The sequence below is a fragment of the Anopheles moucheti genome, chromosome 2 (genome assembly GCF_943734755.1).
Source record: "Anopheles moucheti chromosome 2, idAnoMoucSN_F20_07, whole genome shotgun sequence".
NCBI classification, from domain to species: Eukaryota; Metazoa; Arthropoda; class Insecta; order Diptera; family Culicidae; genus Anopheles; species Anopheles moucheti.
The window spans coordinates 89,957,296-89,975,632 of record NC_069140.1 but is presented as its reverse complement, the minus strand read 5'-3'; the positions used below and the strand labels follow the sequence as shown (position 1 = coordinate 89,975,632).

General features: G+C 46.5%; 1 protein-coding gene across 1 annotated transcript in view; it reads right to left on the bottom strand.

Annotated features, from left to right (window-relative positions):
* Positions 1-18,337, bottom strand: part of LOC128297879 (LIM/homeobox protein Lhx3) — a 34,151-nt gene that overhangs the window by 3,085 nt on the left and 12,729 nt on the right. The window contains exon 4 of the mRNA XM_053033592.1: positions 11,423-11,835. Within this exon, the coding sequence (XP_052889552.1) occupies positions 11,423-11,835 (413 nt within the window). The remainder of the gene's footprint in view (positions 1-11,422; positions 11,836-18,337) is intronic.

The following is an 18,337-nucleotide window of genomic DNA, read 5'->3' as shown; positions in this document are numbered from 1 at the left end:
CGAACGGCCGAACGATGCCGGGTGACGTGTTTGTGACGTGGGTGAAATTTGGGGTGGGGAGAACCAAACGGTGCAACGCGGGTCATCTTTAACGACACGTTTTATTTGCCGCGGTCTGTGCTGGCGGCCCGCCAGGCAGCACACCCCCCGAAAATGCGCTCAGCTCCCGACGCCGCTAAATATGCCCGTAAATGTTGCCGCTGCTGCCGATGTCGGTTATTATTAACATCATCGAAAACATAAGCACCCCGGAGGGGAAAATTGGACGGGTTTTTTGTTCGACGCGCGGACACACCATGCCGTTCGTGCCCGAAAGAAAGACTTCGTCTTTTAACACAACATTATGTGTGATTGTCCGTTCCGTTTGGCTCCGTGCCTGTCCGCCCGGGACAGGCCAAAACATCAGAACGCCGAACGAACCACGGGCGGAAGAAGATTTTGTTGCTTATTATTTATGGCCCTGTACTCCACGACCACGATCGGTAAAGCCGTGCGGCGAAAAACTGGAATTTCTAGCGCATCACAAACCGGGCCCGCGCGCCATCACAAACCTCTTAAATGCTCATCCACGGCGAACCGGCGATCAAACATAATTTTATGTTTAGGAGAATGTATTTTATATCTGGCTGCTCTTTTTAACGACCGAAAAGTTTTAAAAATTCCCTCCCGACCAGCTAATCACTCGTTTCGCGATAAAAATTAGGCTCATTTCATTCATAACATCGTGCGGATCGGATCGTCTATCGATCGTTCTCGGGGCGTGCGATTCACCTGCTTTGGGACGTTGGGATCGTAAAATTTCAACAAAAAAATGCCACATGAGCTCCACAATTTTGTTCAAACTTTTCTTCCGGAAACTCACCAAACTTTTCGTCTAATTGCATTGGTCACAGCAGAATTCCTGCTCCGTTTGGGGAGTTTTGGGAGTTCCTCACGCGAATTTGCGCGCGGGAATCGCCCGGCGTAAACAAGCCCTCGGGGCAAGAAGATCAGGAAGCTGAGCTTGTGCATGCAGGGAGCAAACAACAACTGGTGGCCACAACTGGTGGCCAAAACATGCAACACATGCTGTGCATGTTCGAACGTTTCCTCCAGCCTTTTTCCTGGTCGTTCGCTGCCCCAGCAAACACGGCAAGGTGAGAAGCGAACACCAAATCGCCCCGTCATCGTGCCCGGTTTTACAATCCGTCACCTCGGGAACAAAAGTTGACTCCAGGGTCCAGTGCCCAGTGCCAGTGCTCGCGCGGACAGCATCAAATCTGGTAACCGAAAACCACAAAATCGAACGTTCAAGAAGCGGAAGAACAGTAACATGGGGGGGGGGGGGGGTCCGATGGGGTGAAAAGATCGGCGGAACTCGTCGGCTCGTCGGCGGGAACACTCGATGACTTTACTGCTCGGTTTCGGTTTCGCGGGAGGTGGTCCACGGTTCGGGACCGAACAACGGAGGAAAATAAAGAAGAGAAAAAAAAACACGCGGAGAAAGAATTGGTTACGCCACAAGGCGAGATCTCGGTCGACACGACCTGTGTAGAGCGGCGGCCATTACGCGCAGACCTAGAGCAGTAGGTAGCAATGCCGAATTATGCCGGAACATGCCGGACGTCGGTTTCAGACACCGGCCAAGCGAAGAGCCAAGACGAACCGAACTGCATGGACCACGCTTCAACCTCAAGCGAAAACCGTCCGACCTAACCTTAACGTCTGACCAACATGAGGTTGCAAATAAAAATAAATACAGAAACCTCACAGACTCACACACACACACCCTTTTTCTCTCTCTCTCTCTCTCGCCCTTTAGCTGCTGCCCTTTTATGCAGCCACAAAACCACCCCGCTGGCTTACCGCTGTCGATCGAACTTTTGACTCGAACAGACTTATCGAACGATCTGTTACGCTTACGCTCTGGCTCTGGGGCGGTCGGGGAGTTTTGCTGCTTGCTTGGGGCACGTATCGGGGCACCGGAATCTGCTCGTCAGCAGCCGCTCCGCACCATGACTTCAACACCTTTCAATCGAATGATTGTGATTGCGTTCGCAACACTTCCTCACGCGTCGATACGAGCGGTCATAGCAAATGTCATAGCAAAGCTCTTCTGCTCTGGACACCGAACACGCCCGGCCGAGTAGACGACAAACCGAACCGGTGACCGCGATCGGGTCCGGGAACTCCCGCTGGGTGCTCAAGGTTGGGAAAGGCGGATGGCCCAGCGCAGGGTAATGATGGGCAAATGGTGATAACAATTTTCCATCCCCGAAACCCTCGCTCCTTCTTCTTCGGGGGTTGGGTTCCACGGGTTTGGGAAGCGTGGGAGCTCAGCACGTAAGGTGTGAAAATAATAAAATAAAAAAGAAACGAATAAAACACCCCACTTATTTCATCTTCTCCATTTTTCTCCTGCCTTCACACATTCGATTACGAACAACGGAACGTTCGCTTCACACGGTGCCGGAGACAGTTCGAATGTAAGCAGTACTAATTGAATATAAAAATAGAATTTATCACATAACATAACTGCGCTTTATATGCGTTCTTGGCGGCTATAAATTATAGTCTCAATCATAACTCTTACTCGCAGTGAATGCTAATTAGCCGAGGGTTTATCTCACCTGCACAGCGTTATCAGTGGAGCGAAACTGACAGGGAAGGATGAATGTGTTGTATGTGATTTACGCTTAATTGCGTATGCTCACTATCACTTAGTGCTTGTATTTTTTACCGACACCGATTTCATGGACATTAAGTCAGCTACGGCGGTATGTAGATTACGGGCTTTATGCAAAAATGATAATCTAATTTATGTTGTTTGAAGGCGCACACAGAGTGTGAAGCAATTTAATGAAAATTAATTCCTACTAAGAATACATCCAATACGGCTGATTGCGCTTTTTTAATTGATTAATAACAAATGTCAAATAAAAAAATGCTCAGTTCCATCCTGGAGGCGTTAATTAATCAATTTGCAATAAAAACTTTAACAATAATACGTCCTTCAGTGGTTTCCATTAAGCTCTTCCTCTATTAAGGGTGTTTCTTAACCGTAAAACAAGAGTTCACAACCCAAAGAGTAAAAGTAGAGCAACCTTACCCTCCGGCCAGACCCGGCAGCGAATCGATTCTTTTGCCCCCGATTTACTCACAAAACAAAATTCAACCACTTGAAACCGGTGCAGCAGGTCGAGCCCTTGTCGAGAAGGGTTTTAACATAAAAAAACATCCCCCTACCCCCAAACCGGCCCACTTTGACCCCGTGAGGCTAACCTTTTCCGCTTTCTAACTGTGAGTGCGATCGCGATTCGCAAAACGATCGCAGTAAACCATGCACAAACCCCAAACCATAGCCGATGGAGGTAACGGAGGTTTTGCTGATCTTTTCCACGGGGTTCTTTTCTTTTCTGTGCTTTGGTTTACTTCCCTCTCGGCTGTGACCTGTGCCGGGGTGTAAAACTCTCTTAAAAACCACTGGACACTCTGGCAGCCGGGTTTTTTTTCTTTCTGTTGCACCCATTTGGAGGCTTATGTCAGAGGCGTACTTTATGGGACCCCTGTATCCCTGCGTATCCTTCGCCTTCGCAATGAATTATGGTGAGAGTTCTGAGATTTTCTTTGCCAATATTTCATGAGAACTTGAGCCGCAACGCAACAACAAAAAAAAGGCCCCGGTCCCGACCCAGTGGTCTCTGGGCTGTAGTTTTCTGGTTCGGCCAACATAGTCGCTTAAAGTGGCTCCCAGCTCAGCGCCAGTTTCGCCTGCAAAGTCAGAGTTTTATGACGCTGTTTTGCAGTGCATCGAAGTTTCCACCACCAGAACCAATAAAATGCTGATGTCCAGTGCTTTTGGGGGGGCGAAAGAAAAAAGATCACTGAGAAGCACTGCAACGTCCACGTCAGCATGGAAGGGCCAAGAATTATTGCCCCACAAATCCTTGACATATTGTAGCGGTGGTGGGGAAAATTTTTGCATGTCTAATGATGATTTAAAGCGCGGCTCAGGCCGATTTCGGGTGGAACTTCCCGGAACGAAGGGGCGAACGCAACGACGAAAATGCGCCCCACGTCCGCGTAAAACTCACATTATTTTGACAGCCTATAATAACGATCGATAAATTATGTGTCGTTCCCGATGGTAGCTAGACCTTCCGGCGGTGAGGATCTGTCCGTCAGTTGTCGTCGCGATGATCGCGTCCTCGCCAACGGCTCTCCCATTCAATCTTGCTTTGATCCTGTCCTGTGTTCCAGCGGGACGCGATGAAGATGCTGCAGGCTACTCACAGGCGCGTATCCACAGGCTTTATCTAATCAAAACCATATTACGATGCACATCGCCGGCGTACATGGGTGCGTTTCGACATCAGGGGTCGAGCCGAACGTAGCCACTTTCAATTTCACAGTTCAATTCGTTCGTGCTCATCTGCGCACGAAATAAACAACAGTCAACCACCGGCACTAAATCCGTGGCAGGATAGGGTGAGAAATAAAACAAAACCAAAAAACACACTCACCAAACCATTTGCTCCCATCGCAACGAAACGGAGATCACTCAAAACGGTCGGTTTCGTGTGTGGATTTTTTTGTTTCTGTTGTGGAAAAAAGAACGGAATGGAACGGAAAATACAAACCGAACAACGCAAAACGAACCAAGAAACAGTGACATGTGTCGGGCACGCCCTTCACGGTGAACCCAGCAGGGTATCGGTATCAGGCCCCGGTTTTCAAGGGGGACTTTCGGGCGTTTCGAGCATAACGCACCGAGCGGTTCTCTATTACACGCTCCTACGTCTCCTATCCGTACGTGGATCGTTTGTAACACCTGTCAAAAATGTTAACTATGAGAAACTGACGCGCGAAACTCAAAACGATACGATGCGCCCGGTCGGACGGTCGGATCTCGCACGTCGGTGGTGGGCTCGTCGTGACCGGTAAAACGCGGCCAAATGCGAATAGGAACCATCTCATGGTCATCTCATCACATCCCCCCCCCCATCCTATATTCCCTAAATCTGTTCCCGGGCATCAGTTCGGCGGACGGATGGCAGCATTTTAACGGCATGGTCTGTTTTTGCGGTACGGTATCGGAATGAAAGATTTAAAAACTCATATTTCTTGTGCGAAATTCCTGACGTCAGAATTTATGACAACAAATCTGCGTTAAACGAGCTTTCGGGTGGGTGAAAACAACAAAAAAAGGGGCCCTTCACAGAATTGATCATTAGACACAGGGAATGCATAGTTGCTACATTGTGCTACACGTCCCGGGGGGGTGGTGGTAAATGAACGAATTCACTTTAAGGCGACTTTAAGCTGAACGATTGTGTAGTTACAGCAAATGGCAACAATATTGTTATTTTTTTGTTCAAACTTTTAGTTTTTATTATGTTTTTCACTCAAACATCAAAATCGACTCAAACTATTGTTTTCCATCCCCCCCTCAACCCGACATTGTTGGCCGGACAAAATGATGCATTAAAATATGGACCAACCATCAGCGCGGGCCGCAAATTCACGAACTGCATGAATAATTGCATTGCATCCACCCAACCCCCGGAGGTTCCGATAGCTCCCCAACCTTGAAAACTCCACAGCTGGAGTTGCTTCACGATTATGATGTAAACATCGTCCATCCTGCGGCGAAACGAACTGTTTGTGTGTGTGTGGAACCCCGGACGACCGATTCGCCTCGGAAAGCGTGGAAGCTGCCGCCATTGCATCGTGGCAGCAACTTCTATATAATTATATCCTTCCGTACAATCGACGCGCTGGCTGCTGTTCCTGCTGCCGTCGGCACTAACCTCCAAGATGGAGGGCGTGAACGATCAAGGACTTTAGCGAACAAGACTCACAGAGAGAGTGAGAGAGAAAGAGAAAGAGAGAGAGAGAGCATGGAAAAAATAATAACAACGCAAAAGAACGCTCACGACCGGCACAGGAGATGAAATCGCACAAAAATGGAACCCATCCCCAGAGTGATGTTTCAACGCTTTCCCCGGACCGCTTTGGTCGTTTTGGTTCACCTCTTTCCCTGCCAGGCGCAAAACTCCCCGTCGGTGGTTTGAAATTGTGTGTCCCACCCCGTGTCGTCTTTGTGCTACAAAATAAGCGTCTCGTACGGACGGCCACCAGGTTTTCTTACCGGCGATGCAACCCGCCCGGGACGGGATTCGGCAAGAAAACCCTATCCTTCACTTCACCGGGGTTGGCAAAAACCAGACGGCAAACGGGCACAACCGCGGTCGCATTTTGTGATGGAAAAATCGAACCACACCAGACCAGAAGGCAGCGGGAAGAAATGCTTGATAGAAGTACATTCAAGCGTGAAATTATATACGATAAGATTCTACCCGGTGTGCACCCGGTACTGGGTCGGGACGGCACATCGAAAACCAAGGGGGAGGGGGGGAGGGGGGGGAAACAGATAATCGAATCGAAAGACACGGCGCAATGGAAAATAAAGAAGAAGAGAAAAAAAACACGACTCGTAAGAAAATCGTGCAAATGGGGACCCCTGCTTCTTTGCCGAAAAAGAAAGAAAAAAAACGCAGGGTTCGCAGAGGTTTCCGGCGAAACGGCGAAGAAATAAAGGGCGACCAACGGACGGCGAATGAATGAACGAACAAAATGGTGCCGGTTTTTCGCGTGCAGTCAATCGAGAACATGCAGTTTCGAGGTATAACCAACCCCTCTCGCCGCTTGCCACCCTGTGCCGCCCTGTGTATACGTGTGTGTACTACTATAAATAAAAGCAGCTATCATAATATGTGCAAGCCTCCGCAGCTTCGCTTCGCTGTACCAAACGCAGACAGGGCGTGAGAAACTGAATGAAAACCGGTCCGGGCCGGCGGTGTGTTGCACTAAAGATGGTCGAAGAATGGCCGAAACATGTCGTTGCCTACCACAATAATTTTGAGGTTTAAGCGGTTGTAATAGTACAACCTTCACGTGGACTTTAAATTGACACCGACACCCGCGAAGAAAGAAAGGATGATTGGCAACCAACGAGCAGCAGGAAAAAAAGGAAATGTTTAGGAAAAACGTATCCCCGAAAGAAAACCGCTACCGTCAGTGGTGACGAAAATGACACCACGGACACAAACGGGTGATCTCCTAAATCTGTTCGTCCACTGGTTACCACATTCGGGTGTGTCACTCGTTTGCCACCTACCGAACGGTGGCTGGCTTCCATAACAATCCTCGATCGTGCCAAGGAAAATCGTACCGCCAAGCGACGGAAGATCACATTTCGCTGACACTTTGCCGCCTGGGGTCGTGTGTCATATACCGAAACAACAGAGGAAAGAAAAAAAAACCCGCCGAGAGTGTCAAGTGATTTGTCATCAGCGGTGCAGCCTTTTTCTTGTCCGCTTTCGTTTCGCTCCTTTCACCCGGCATCGGCCAGTCGGAAGGGTCCAGTTTTCCCTTTTGAACGCATCGTGGGTAGGCTCATGCTGCGAAGGAGATAACCCGCAACCCGGTGGACACCACGAATGCCGCACGATTATAGAGACATTAGGCTTCCTTTCGGATCACCGGGCGACGATCCTACCCTTGCCCAAAACAAAAGCGAACCCAAATAAAACTTCGGTGCTTCGATCGTGGGCACACAGGCGAGCCGAGTTTTAATTCACCGGCGAAGGTAAATATGGACTGTTTTGGGATGATGTTTATTGGTTCGTTTTGATGTCAGTTTAATGTGGCGTGTAGCGTGGCTGTTCCCATCAATATAATGTGTTGATCACGCATAATAGCGGTAACACAAGAAGCCATTTGGGCCGCTGGCAGTCATTGTTTGTTAACTGATTCGACCAGAAGGTGGCTATTTTAGGAATAGTTTCAACGCTCGACTATTGTCTAAAATCGACAAATGGCTTAAAGCTGTACAATGCCTTTTTTATTACACTTATAATAATACCTCAATATTTTACGATTCCTGTTGATTCTTCAAAATATTTGCTTTAAAATTTTTGGAATTATAACAATTCAAAGCACATCATGTCAGATTTGAACTTCGCGGAGTTCGTGAGAATTAGCGCGATATATTACACTCTGCAAAATCATCTTTTATATATCTGGATCCCACGGCATCTTGGACTAGTTAAATGAAAACTGGTCGAAAAAACATTGCCTTGAAGTTGGACATAGTGCTCTGTGAATTCTTCCACTCAAATATCAATGTAATTTGAGGCTGTCTAATTCGAGAAAGTTGCAGTCCTCTATGTAAGACTTCCTTCTCAAAGTCCATCCCCAGATCATGCCAGTCATTTGTACTATTATCAAAACTACGCTTCTTCATCGGTGCAACAACCTCAAGAATCCTCAAAGCCTGCTATTTCTGGTTTTATTTGACTTCATTAGCCGGATAGTCAGTCCTACGTACGGAGGATTGATCAGGATGGTATTCTGGAACGGTCCTGTCGTGTAAGAACCGCTTCCAATACACCAATGGGCAGCCCCTATCCAGAACACTAGAACTCTCCGGAAAAAAAACTTATTCTTGTTGGGAAACGTAATCGTGTTCCCAATTTTGTTTCCGACATAAACAATTTCTGAGGAAAAGCAACCTTACCCTTCGTAACTATTGGAATCTGATTGAAGTTTACTCAATATGTTATTCTACAATAATTCCATTAAATAAAGCGTTTCAGTTCTCCCAAGTAATTGCATAACTATCTTCTCAATTAATCAATTACTTAACTATAGAGTTATTTTTTACTCATTTCCACTATCATTATTTTAGTCTTTCTTGAGAACAATTCGCACTACTTTTACTTTCACACTTTTATTTCCTCTATTTCGAATTTTTTAACTCTTAATTTGTGCGAAAACTTATAACTCAACAATTAATATACGTTATTATTTGCCTGGAATCTATTCTTGTGTTATTTTGAAGTTGTCTAGCATAGAGTATATTTACTAATAAGCAAATTTCACGATCAATATAAGAAATTCTTGAATTAAATTGTTATAAGTCAATGGACGTGGGTTGTTATTTTACAGCAAATATATTCATTGGTATTTTTTTATTACAACGGCTAGGCCGTATCGACTTATTTTGATCACGTAGCCCTTGCTAGAGAGGTTTGGTGCATATGGGAATTTTTCCGGTCATGCGTCGTCCAAGGCGCCGCTACCAATACGCCACCAGACCGAGCCAATATATTCTTTGGTTGGCACGCATAAATACCATTAAATTTGAACTATAAATCAAATATTGTGAAAGTTGTAAACAAGATGTCGAACCGCGCAACAAATTTAATTTAAATCACAGTCCTATTCCTCGCAATTCTAATGCACGCTGGAAACCATCGCACCCGATATCAATAATGACTCACTCGCTCCAGGCCAGTACGACTGTAAACTCATGTACTCATAAACTTCCCATTTGTTACGTACATGAGTTTTATTTGCCAAACCCCTCCAGATTTCAGCCACACTGGCAGATCGTTGCAAAGCGATAAAAAACCCAAACGTCAACCAAACGCCGCACCAATGCTCCAATGGTGTGGTGACTACTTTTGCAGCTACTGTAACGTGCGAGGGGGCCCGAACAACATTCCAGAACACAGGACAATTCCGTGCTATGTGTATCACCCAGTTGGTTTGCAGCTAAACCCCCAAAAAAAAAAAGAAACAAAACACCTTAAACCAACCAAGACCAAAAACAAAACACGGTGAACGAGATAATCGTGCACGTGATGGACGATTTATTCCCCCCATTTCGTACACACACCGCACTGGGCGCACATTCTAGGGCACCCGTTGCCTTATGGTTTTTAATTTTTTTCCCCCGGTCGTTCGAACAGGGAAACGATGAGGCTCATTGTCCCTGATGGGCGAAATCTCGTTCGAAAGCATGAATGATTTTCGTCAAATTCGACGAACGTGAGCGAGCGCGCGCGCGCCCATTCGGTCAGCAGTGGAGACAGCCGAGAACCCCGTCGGTCCCTCGAGTCAGACAGCTCGAGATGCAATTTATCAAATAAATGATGATGAAAGCATCCTCAGCATGGGATGGACACTGGATGGGGGTATGGGGGTTGGCACCAGAAGGGTAGCTCCAACCGTAAGGGCCCAACGGTACGGAGGCTGCATGTGTTTTGTACTGTTCATTTTTGGGAAGTCTATCGAAACGACAAAACAGCAACCGGCGTCACCGTAATGGCCTTTTGCGTGTCGGGTTCGTTATGAGTTATGAGGTTTCGGTATGAATGCGTACCATTCTCCACCGGGTTGTGCGCCATTAGTTGTTGTTTTTTTTTTATTCGGGGTACGAGTACGATGATGAGGTTTTCGTTGCGGTTAAGCTACGGTTTGTTGGGTCGGATTCGTTGTTGAAACTACTGCTGGTGTGTGATGGCTTTTGTTTTTAGCGATCCTCTAGCATTGTGGCTCTTGTGGTTACAGTACACGAAATTAGTTTCCCTTTTGCCGTGTGTCATTCGTGTACGGAGCGTTTGTTTCACCTTTCCTGACCATAATGCCACAGTGTCGATCAATAGGACTAATGATCTTGTATAATGGCCAATATGGTCCAAGAAGTGATGGGAATACAGCATGTGAATTTAAGTTACGCTTAAACTGTAAAGATCTGACTGTATTCTAACTAGATTTGTATAACTTTAGCAGGAAGACATAAAATCCCAACCTTTGACACAAAAGATCCCTGAGGAGATCCGTGCATTCTCATAGTCCTGCTGTGCAGTAGGTGCAAATCTTCCTTTCTACACCTCAATCCCACTCAAAGCGTCTCATTCGCAACGGTGCCAACGCATTTGGCAAACGTCGCCCGAGCACGGATATATCCTTCCGTCACGCGTCATTTACGTATGGTCCAAAATTTCTCCAAACTTTTGTAAGTCACTGCTGCCCGACCCAAAAGCATGCGAGATCAGGTACGTAGACACATCCAAACCGTGGTAATCCACTGCGTCATCTTCATCATAATTATCATTATTCAAAGCTCTCACACAAACAATCCCGGTCGCAGTCACAGTCAAAAAGTTTGATGCTTTTCGAATCCCCTGATGATGCCACAGCCACGGTCCACTCGGAGCACGGATATGATTTATTGCTTATTTGCCCCCCTCCAAAACAGCTTTTATTTTCTTGCTGACGTTGAAGTTGTCTTCGATTTGCTATCGACTCTCCACACAAACCCGACGGCTGATCGACGGGTTCTAGTTGAACCTTTTGTTTATTCCTTTCATATCCCGAGACCTATGATAAATAGACCTCCGGTGCTTGGGGGATCCGGCCCGGCCAAAGTGTTCTTGGACGATTGATTGCAGGCGCTAGCCACCACTAGACTGACCCATAACGGGGTCAAACAAGAGCAAAAAAGGGATCGATGAAAGGATTCCCCGTCCACTGACCTTACCGGATGCCGGGGGACAAGGGAGGAGGAGGGAAAAACGCATCGAAGGCTTACCTGTATCACCCGCATCGGCAGTCCCGTCTCCTTGGCCAGCTGTTCCCTTATGTGTCTAGTGGGTTTTGGTGTTTGACTAAATGCGTTCTTCAGCACCTCGAGCTGTTTGGCTTTGATCGTCGTTCGGGGTCCTCTCCGCTTCGAGCCGGCACCATCGTCGGGACTCTTGTTTTCTGCCTGCGAGTCACCCCGGCAGTCCGGATCGCCATCCAGCGAGCCCTGGTCCGAATCGTCGTGGCCCGTCTTGCTGTCCGTGCTCATGCTCTGTACGGAGAGGTCCGACGCACCGAGCGGTCCATCGCCGTGGTGAAGCCCGGCAGCACCCGTACCACTGCCGACCAGTCCCGCCAGCACGCCAGGCCTCATCTGGTCCTCCTCATCTTCGTCTTCCGAGGCCGAACCCATGAGGGAGTCTGCAAAAAAGGGGGAAGAATGGACAAAAACACGTTAAAGACATTCGATCGATTCGGCAAAAGACGAGAAAATAAAAACCTGCTGTTGTTAAACACACATTTCCTTCCTGTCGTTCTCACCCGCAACCCACTCGAACCGCACCGAGGCAAGTGAATCGTGGAAATCGATTTTACCCCCCCTCAAAGACACTGCCTCGTCCTGTAATGGGTTTTCCACCACCCCTGAAAAACCCAAGGCTCACTGTTGCTTTTGTCAGCGATATTGTGCCACCCCTCTCTCGAGTTGCTTGTATTTATTTGTGTGTTTTATACGTTTTCCCTCCTCCGGCTTCCATTCCCACCCATCCCAACCCGGGGCCGGAAAAATACACACATACATTTTCCACCAGCCAGGAAGGTGGGCAGAGAAGGTGAAGAAGGAAAAGAAATACAACCATTGGTGATCGAGTAGGGTGGAATCCGTTTAAAATCTCTTTATCAAACGGTCCGGACACACATCCCCGGACGCACAAAGCGGTTCCTTAGCCACCAGCCACCTAGAACAGGGGGTCGGCACATGATCCCCCGCCAGTGTTGCCGTATTGTTACAATAAATTGAGTACGCGCGCGCTCAAGGACTTGCAGAAGTGCCCTGGAGTGATGGCCGCCGCTGTGCACCGGGGTTTGCGTGTTGTTTACCTTGCTGTTGCTTACTCCCTCTCGACGCAAAACCCCTCCCGGGGAGACCTTAAGGGGAAAATTGGCATTTGTGTGCAGTAGGGAAACACGAACGCACCTCCACGCACCGACGCCTCTCCGGAAAAGTCTTCGCGGATCGAGGAATGTGTTTGAGGCTTGCTGGCAAAACAAAAAACACAACAACAGTATCGTATAAAAACAAAGCTATTGTTTACAGTTTGGCGCTACAAACCACTACAAGAACAGGGCCAGTGGATATGTATCGCAACTCCAACGGAGAAAAACTCCCTGGGAACCGGTGCCATCCGGTACCGCACATGACGGATTCTAGCAACAACAAAACACAGGACCGACAGCCGGCAAGCGAGACAACATAGTAAGATTGACAATTTGTGTACCTCAAAACGCAACCCAGAGGGTAGAATGCCGATGTCCGGGTGAGTCCTCCACTCCCGGGGACCCTTCTAGTATCGGCCCGGTAGTGTACGGACATGCTCACTAGCGCACGCTGGGTACTGAAATTGACAGCATCAGCAGTAAAAAAACCCTTTTCGCCTAGCAAAGCGAGAGCGTTCGAGGCAAGTTTGACAGCTGCACATACAGACGGCGGCACAGCCTACTAGCCTACCCTGCTGTGAGCAGTGAGACACGGAAATAAAAAGGGTGCACATATCAAAAGCGCTTCCAACACACGGAGTTCTCACCCTCGCACCCAACTTTGCTCGATGTCTGCTGGGTAGAAATAAAACTGAGCCTACTTTAACTGACAGGTTGGTGCGGTGACTCCGTTGGTCTGGTCAGTAGTGGAGAGATGCGAAAGGGGGAACTTGTTTGGTGCTGCTGCTGTCAGGTTTTGGGTCCCGTAAGGCTAAGAATCGGGTTCGACTTCCTGCGTTGCGTGCCAACTGTGATCGACGGTCGAGAACCCTGACCCGTCACATCCAGCCCGTACACACGTGAGCCCATCAAAAACACTGCCCATGGTTGCCACCGTTCCAACCTCAGCTCTCGTGTCCCCGGAGCTGGAAGTGTTGGATCCGCTGTTGCGAAACATAGAAGCGTGGGGAGCGTACAATAAAGTAAAGGCCACGATCCGCTGCCTACTCCAGCGTTCGATCCGAGGGCTATTTCTATCCGGAACGAATATGACCTTGGAAGTAGTTCCGACCAGAAATAAAACCCATTATGTCATTGGGACGCTATTCTCGTCCTGGTCGCCCTGCGTAAGCTTTCATGCAGTAAGTGTGCTTTACCAAAAACTGTTTTAACTCAATTCCTCAGACACAACATCATGATCGTATCTTAACGACTCTGCAAAACCTTTTTTTTTGGTTTCCTCTTCCTACCATCGATGAAGTGACCGGTGAGCGTCTTCTGCCCGGAAGAGGTCAACCATAGACAGCCGTGTCCAATGATTGATGAGGTGAGATCGTAAAATCTTCATTTCAACCTCGGGGAGCATCGAGCAGCGCGATGTACGCAAACCGATCGTGATCGTTGTGAACAACAAACGGGCTGCTGCTGCTGCTGCTGCTGCTGCTGCTGTTGCCGGCTGCTGAAATCGATTCCAACAGGTGTCGAAAGCCAAAACCAAACAAATCGACAATCGAGTCGAAGATTAATTGCTTCTGACACATCGGCCAACCGAAATCAACCGTCGTATGTGGGTTACGGCACACTGTGAGGTATATTGGGCTATGGTGTTGCGCTCGTGAGGGTAAGGAGAAATAATCAACCAGTGCTGTGCAAAAGCAAAATGGTGACAAATGGTGCACTGGTGTTTCTAATTTAATTTTCAATTTAAACAAATTGTGCATATTTACTTTCACATTTTACTGTCGTTCCACCGACAATGACGCCCAGTGTGGCGCCATAAACCGAGCCTTCCCGTGTGTGGCAATACATTTGATTGCACCCGCTGCAATAATTGGTGTTCGGGTAACTGCATTTATTTCAGTTGAATTACGGAGCCAGCGAATGGGTAGCCTTTATCGGCAGAGCTGTACTTTCTAATTTCGGTTGACCTCAACATGGTGATCCACGGTGAAGATGCTTCAAATTGATATTTGTTAAGCCTTTCTCCTTACCCACCGATGATAAAAGATAATTTGCGAAGCACTATTAACAGACACTATTTATCGAATAACTTTCACACCCTTCACACGATCCGGAGCTGTGCATCGAATCCGAAGTATCGCTGTAGAGTGACAATTGAGTAGAGTTGAAAATTGAGTTTGTCATTCAAAACAGCTAAAACAATGAATTATGAATATTTGTAACATAACCTTTTTCAAGGTTGGTTTCACAAATGGCACAATTAAGGACCACTGTTTTGGGAGATGTACATTTGGTTTGCTAATATTTTTAACGGTGGAGTTTTCTATAATAATTTTCTGAGTTTAGACAATGTCTTCAAAGATGGTGTTACTAATAAATGGAAATCTTAAACTCGTTACTATATAATAAGAGTTCTACATTTTGCACATCGAGACAAAATATTAAGTGCAGTCGGACATTATACAAACACTTCATAACATGAGTATATTTCGGATTCCACACCACCATTTCATTTACACAAATTTAGGCATGGAAGTTATGTGAAATTGCCTGAGCTGCATGGAAAACAGTACACAATTAAACTGTGTTATTGAAATTGTAGTACAAACATCACAAGTATAAATACTACTTTCAAAACTAAAAGGACTTGATATCTTCTCGTCCTAGTTATGCTGTATTATTTTAACGATACATCACGAAACCTGTACTACAGACATACTTTGATGGGTATTCGACCGAGATATGCTAATGTGTTACTGACGGCATTCAAAATTACACGACTGTCAGCGACTCCATGAACCTAAGCGGGTTTGAGTCGTTCAACATGTGTTGTAAGTAATGTTGGGTCGTGAGCGAAAGAGCTACCTCAATCGCTCGGCTCATCTAACTAAGCAACGCTCAGTGCGCTTCGTATTTAAAATCAGGTAGCTCTTTACTGTGCGATTATCGCTCCGAAGAGCGCACTAATCTTTTTTTTATTCGATATATTTTTTCTGATTTACATTACATTCAAATGTTCTTTTAATTTATGTCATTTATTGAAGCTATTTCTCAGGAAAATTTTACCAAAAATTATCTTATTTATTCCTCCCCAAATAGCACTCCTCATAGCTCGACAGCTTCCTTCTAGCGCTCAGCGAGCTCTGCAGAAGACGATTCGCACAGTGAAGAGCTATCTCGCGCTCACCGCTCACTGAGGTGAGAGAGAGCGGCCTACTTGACCCATCACTAGTCGTAAGTGTAAGAATGAATATCTGCGGTTTGAAAAATCTGCGTTGAAAGTATATTTTATGTAGCAATAATAAACGAAGTAATATTGTCTAATATTGTAGATTATCAAGGGGTTTGTTTAAAGAAAATCGCTCTATTCCCCTTGGGGTATTACCTTAAAAGGATTCTAGCAAATTATCACCCTTCTTAAACATTTTATCTATTTCGCGGCATAAATCTTGCTTGCAGCTGAATAAAAACTTCATTTCTCTTCAATCTGTCTCACCAAATACTCGAAAATAGTCTCAAGAACTCCAGATGAAAAGTTCAAGTTAATCAGTTCTCAGGTGTTCTATGAACCGATGTGCAAAATGATGTTATTATAAGGTTTTTAGCTTGAGCTGTCTCATTTTTCGAGAATTAGAATCGGACATCTTCAACTTAGGAAAAACTAAAAACGACATAAATACAAAATTAAATTCAATATTGCTACGCGTCCCTTGAATGCGCTTAAAACACCAACGAGAACGAGCTGCGTTAAATGGTTTTCTAGAAATCGTTTCATAAGCGGCTATGTCAAACCCTGTAACAGGTACTGTCAAAATTTTACAAGCTTACCGCCGGTTGTCAATTTACATATTGGATCTCCGGCTAATGCCTTCTGAATGCGATCAGCCACCCAATACCCGCCGATATGCCATTCAACTTCCGTGCGTTCCGCATCCATTTCCCCTCCGGTTCTTCGGTTCCTGGGTAGCAAGCGAAGCAAAGCTGGTCAGCCTTTGTTTTTGTTGTTGTGCTGAAGCTTAAACTTTTCCAGAGTTTCCTGTGCGCGCTCGGTTCACCTACCGAGCGGACAGTTCGCGTACAGCTAATTTTCGCATGTGCACCATGTGCGTGTGTGTTTTATTGTTTGCTCAAACCATGCTAAACGAGATAGTGAAATGAAAAGTAAACATGCCGAAAACCGATTCCACCGATCCGGGTGCTAGCGTAATCACGTTCCCTCGCTGTACCTCGTGGTTGCTGGTGGCTAACCAGATTTACATGCGTAAAACCGCACCGAAACGGTACCGCTAAAAGGGAACCGCAAGGGAGCGGCCACAATGGGAAGAAGGGGTAGAGGAGAGGGGGAAGATGAAAAGACACAATCGATACCCTTGTCCACCGGTGCGTTGACACACCGCTCATTTCGTTTCGTTTTCACACGCCTCGGAAGCGGCAAATCCCCGGTGGCCGTGCGGAAAAGCTGCTTCCTGCCGTACGAAAATTGGTCCTTTCGGTTGATCCTTTCCCTTTTTTTCTTTGGTTTACCATGGATTTAAGAGCCGACCGAACGGGCTGATCCGTTTAGCTCGGTATCGGCTTTTGGGATGCCGAAAAGCCGAAGCTTTCACCATCCGCTGCTTCTAAGCTGCCTGCTTTGAAAGCAACCGGGAAAACTCAACCGGTCACTATCGGCTTCCCTTTTGTTCTTTTTGCGATCGATCGTGCCCGGCTGACCGTTTCGGGTTTGCGAATGTAATCAGCGTAATGTGATCGGTAAGGGATGTGCTCTTTTTTGGACCAAACGAACCTTGCCGGTATCGGTATCCCACCATTCACACTTGGTTGATCTTCTGGATCCTTCTGGATCGCATTTTTCCGACATTTCGAAAATTAACGCTCACTCGCTGTATCTTCGGTTTCGGTGCCGGTGCAACTGGACGTTCTTTTGAGCTTCGGCCAAACCTAACCATAATTCGCTTAACTTATGTAGATTCGTTAACGAATGTCACGCGCCTACAAATAGGTAGAGCGCAGGTAGCGATCCATGCCATGCACGCACGACAAAACCGTCCACCGAAAGTCGATAAGCCAAACCTGCCGGACTTGCTTACCCGCGGGGGATGGTGATCGCTTTACGAGTCTATTAGTTCGATCACGGTTTATCGGGTTTTCGTGTGTTTCGGTTTCCCGCACCCAACCACCACCTGACTGACGGTCGTGCGGATTGTCGCATGACTGATTAGAGAAATGTTTATGTACACGTTTAGCATAAATTACGCTTGAACAATCGCATCGCATAACCCGACCGTGCGTAAGGTGCATCGGACTGGTTGGTGCAATGCTTGGATGGATGCATTTTCTCTTGAGTTATGGGTGGTCCGTTCGTTGTTATCTGGAGCTGCAGACGTTAAATCAATCCTACGAAGGGTTTAAGATAAAATTTAATTACCTTTTCTTTATTATAATACTTCCCTGACTATGTTTGTAAACAGTTTAAATTAACAGTGAAAATTTAATTACATTTTTGCAATTAAAGCACAAGTTTTATAGCAAATAAGTTGTGCAATATTTGTTATCTAAATTGCTTTCCGGTTTCAATTTCAAACCATTTTACAAGCTATTTTAATCCTCACTTATTATTTGTACAAAGCAGTTATTACTTCACTTTAAAAAAACAGGTAATTTCTTTAGTCACACACGTCGGAAAATCAAACAAGATGCAGTGCAGCAACGTACCTTTTGTCGGAACGTCATTTGATGTGTGTGAAATTGCGCTACACTTTGTCGC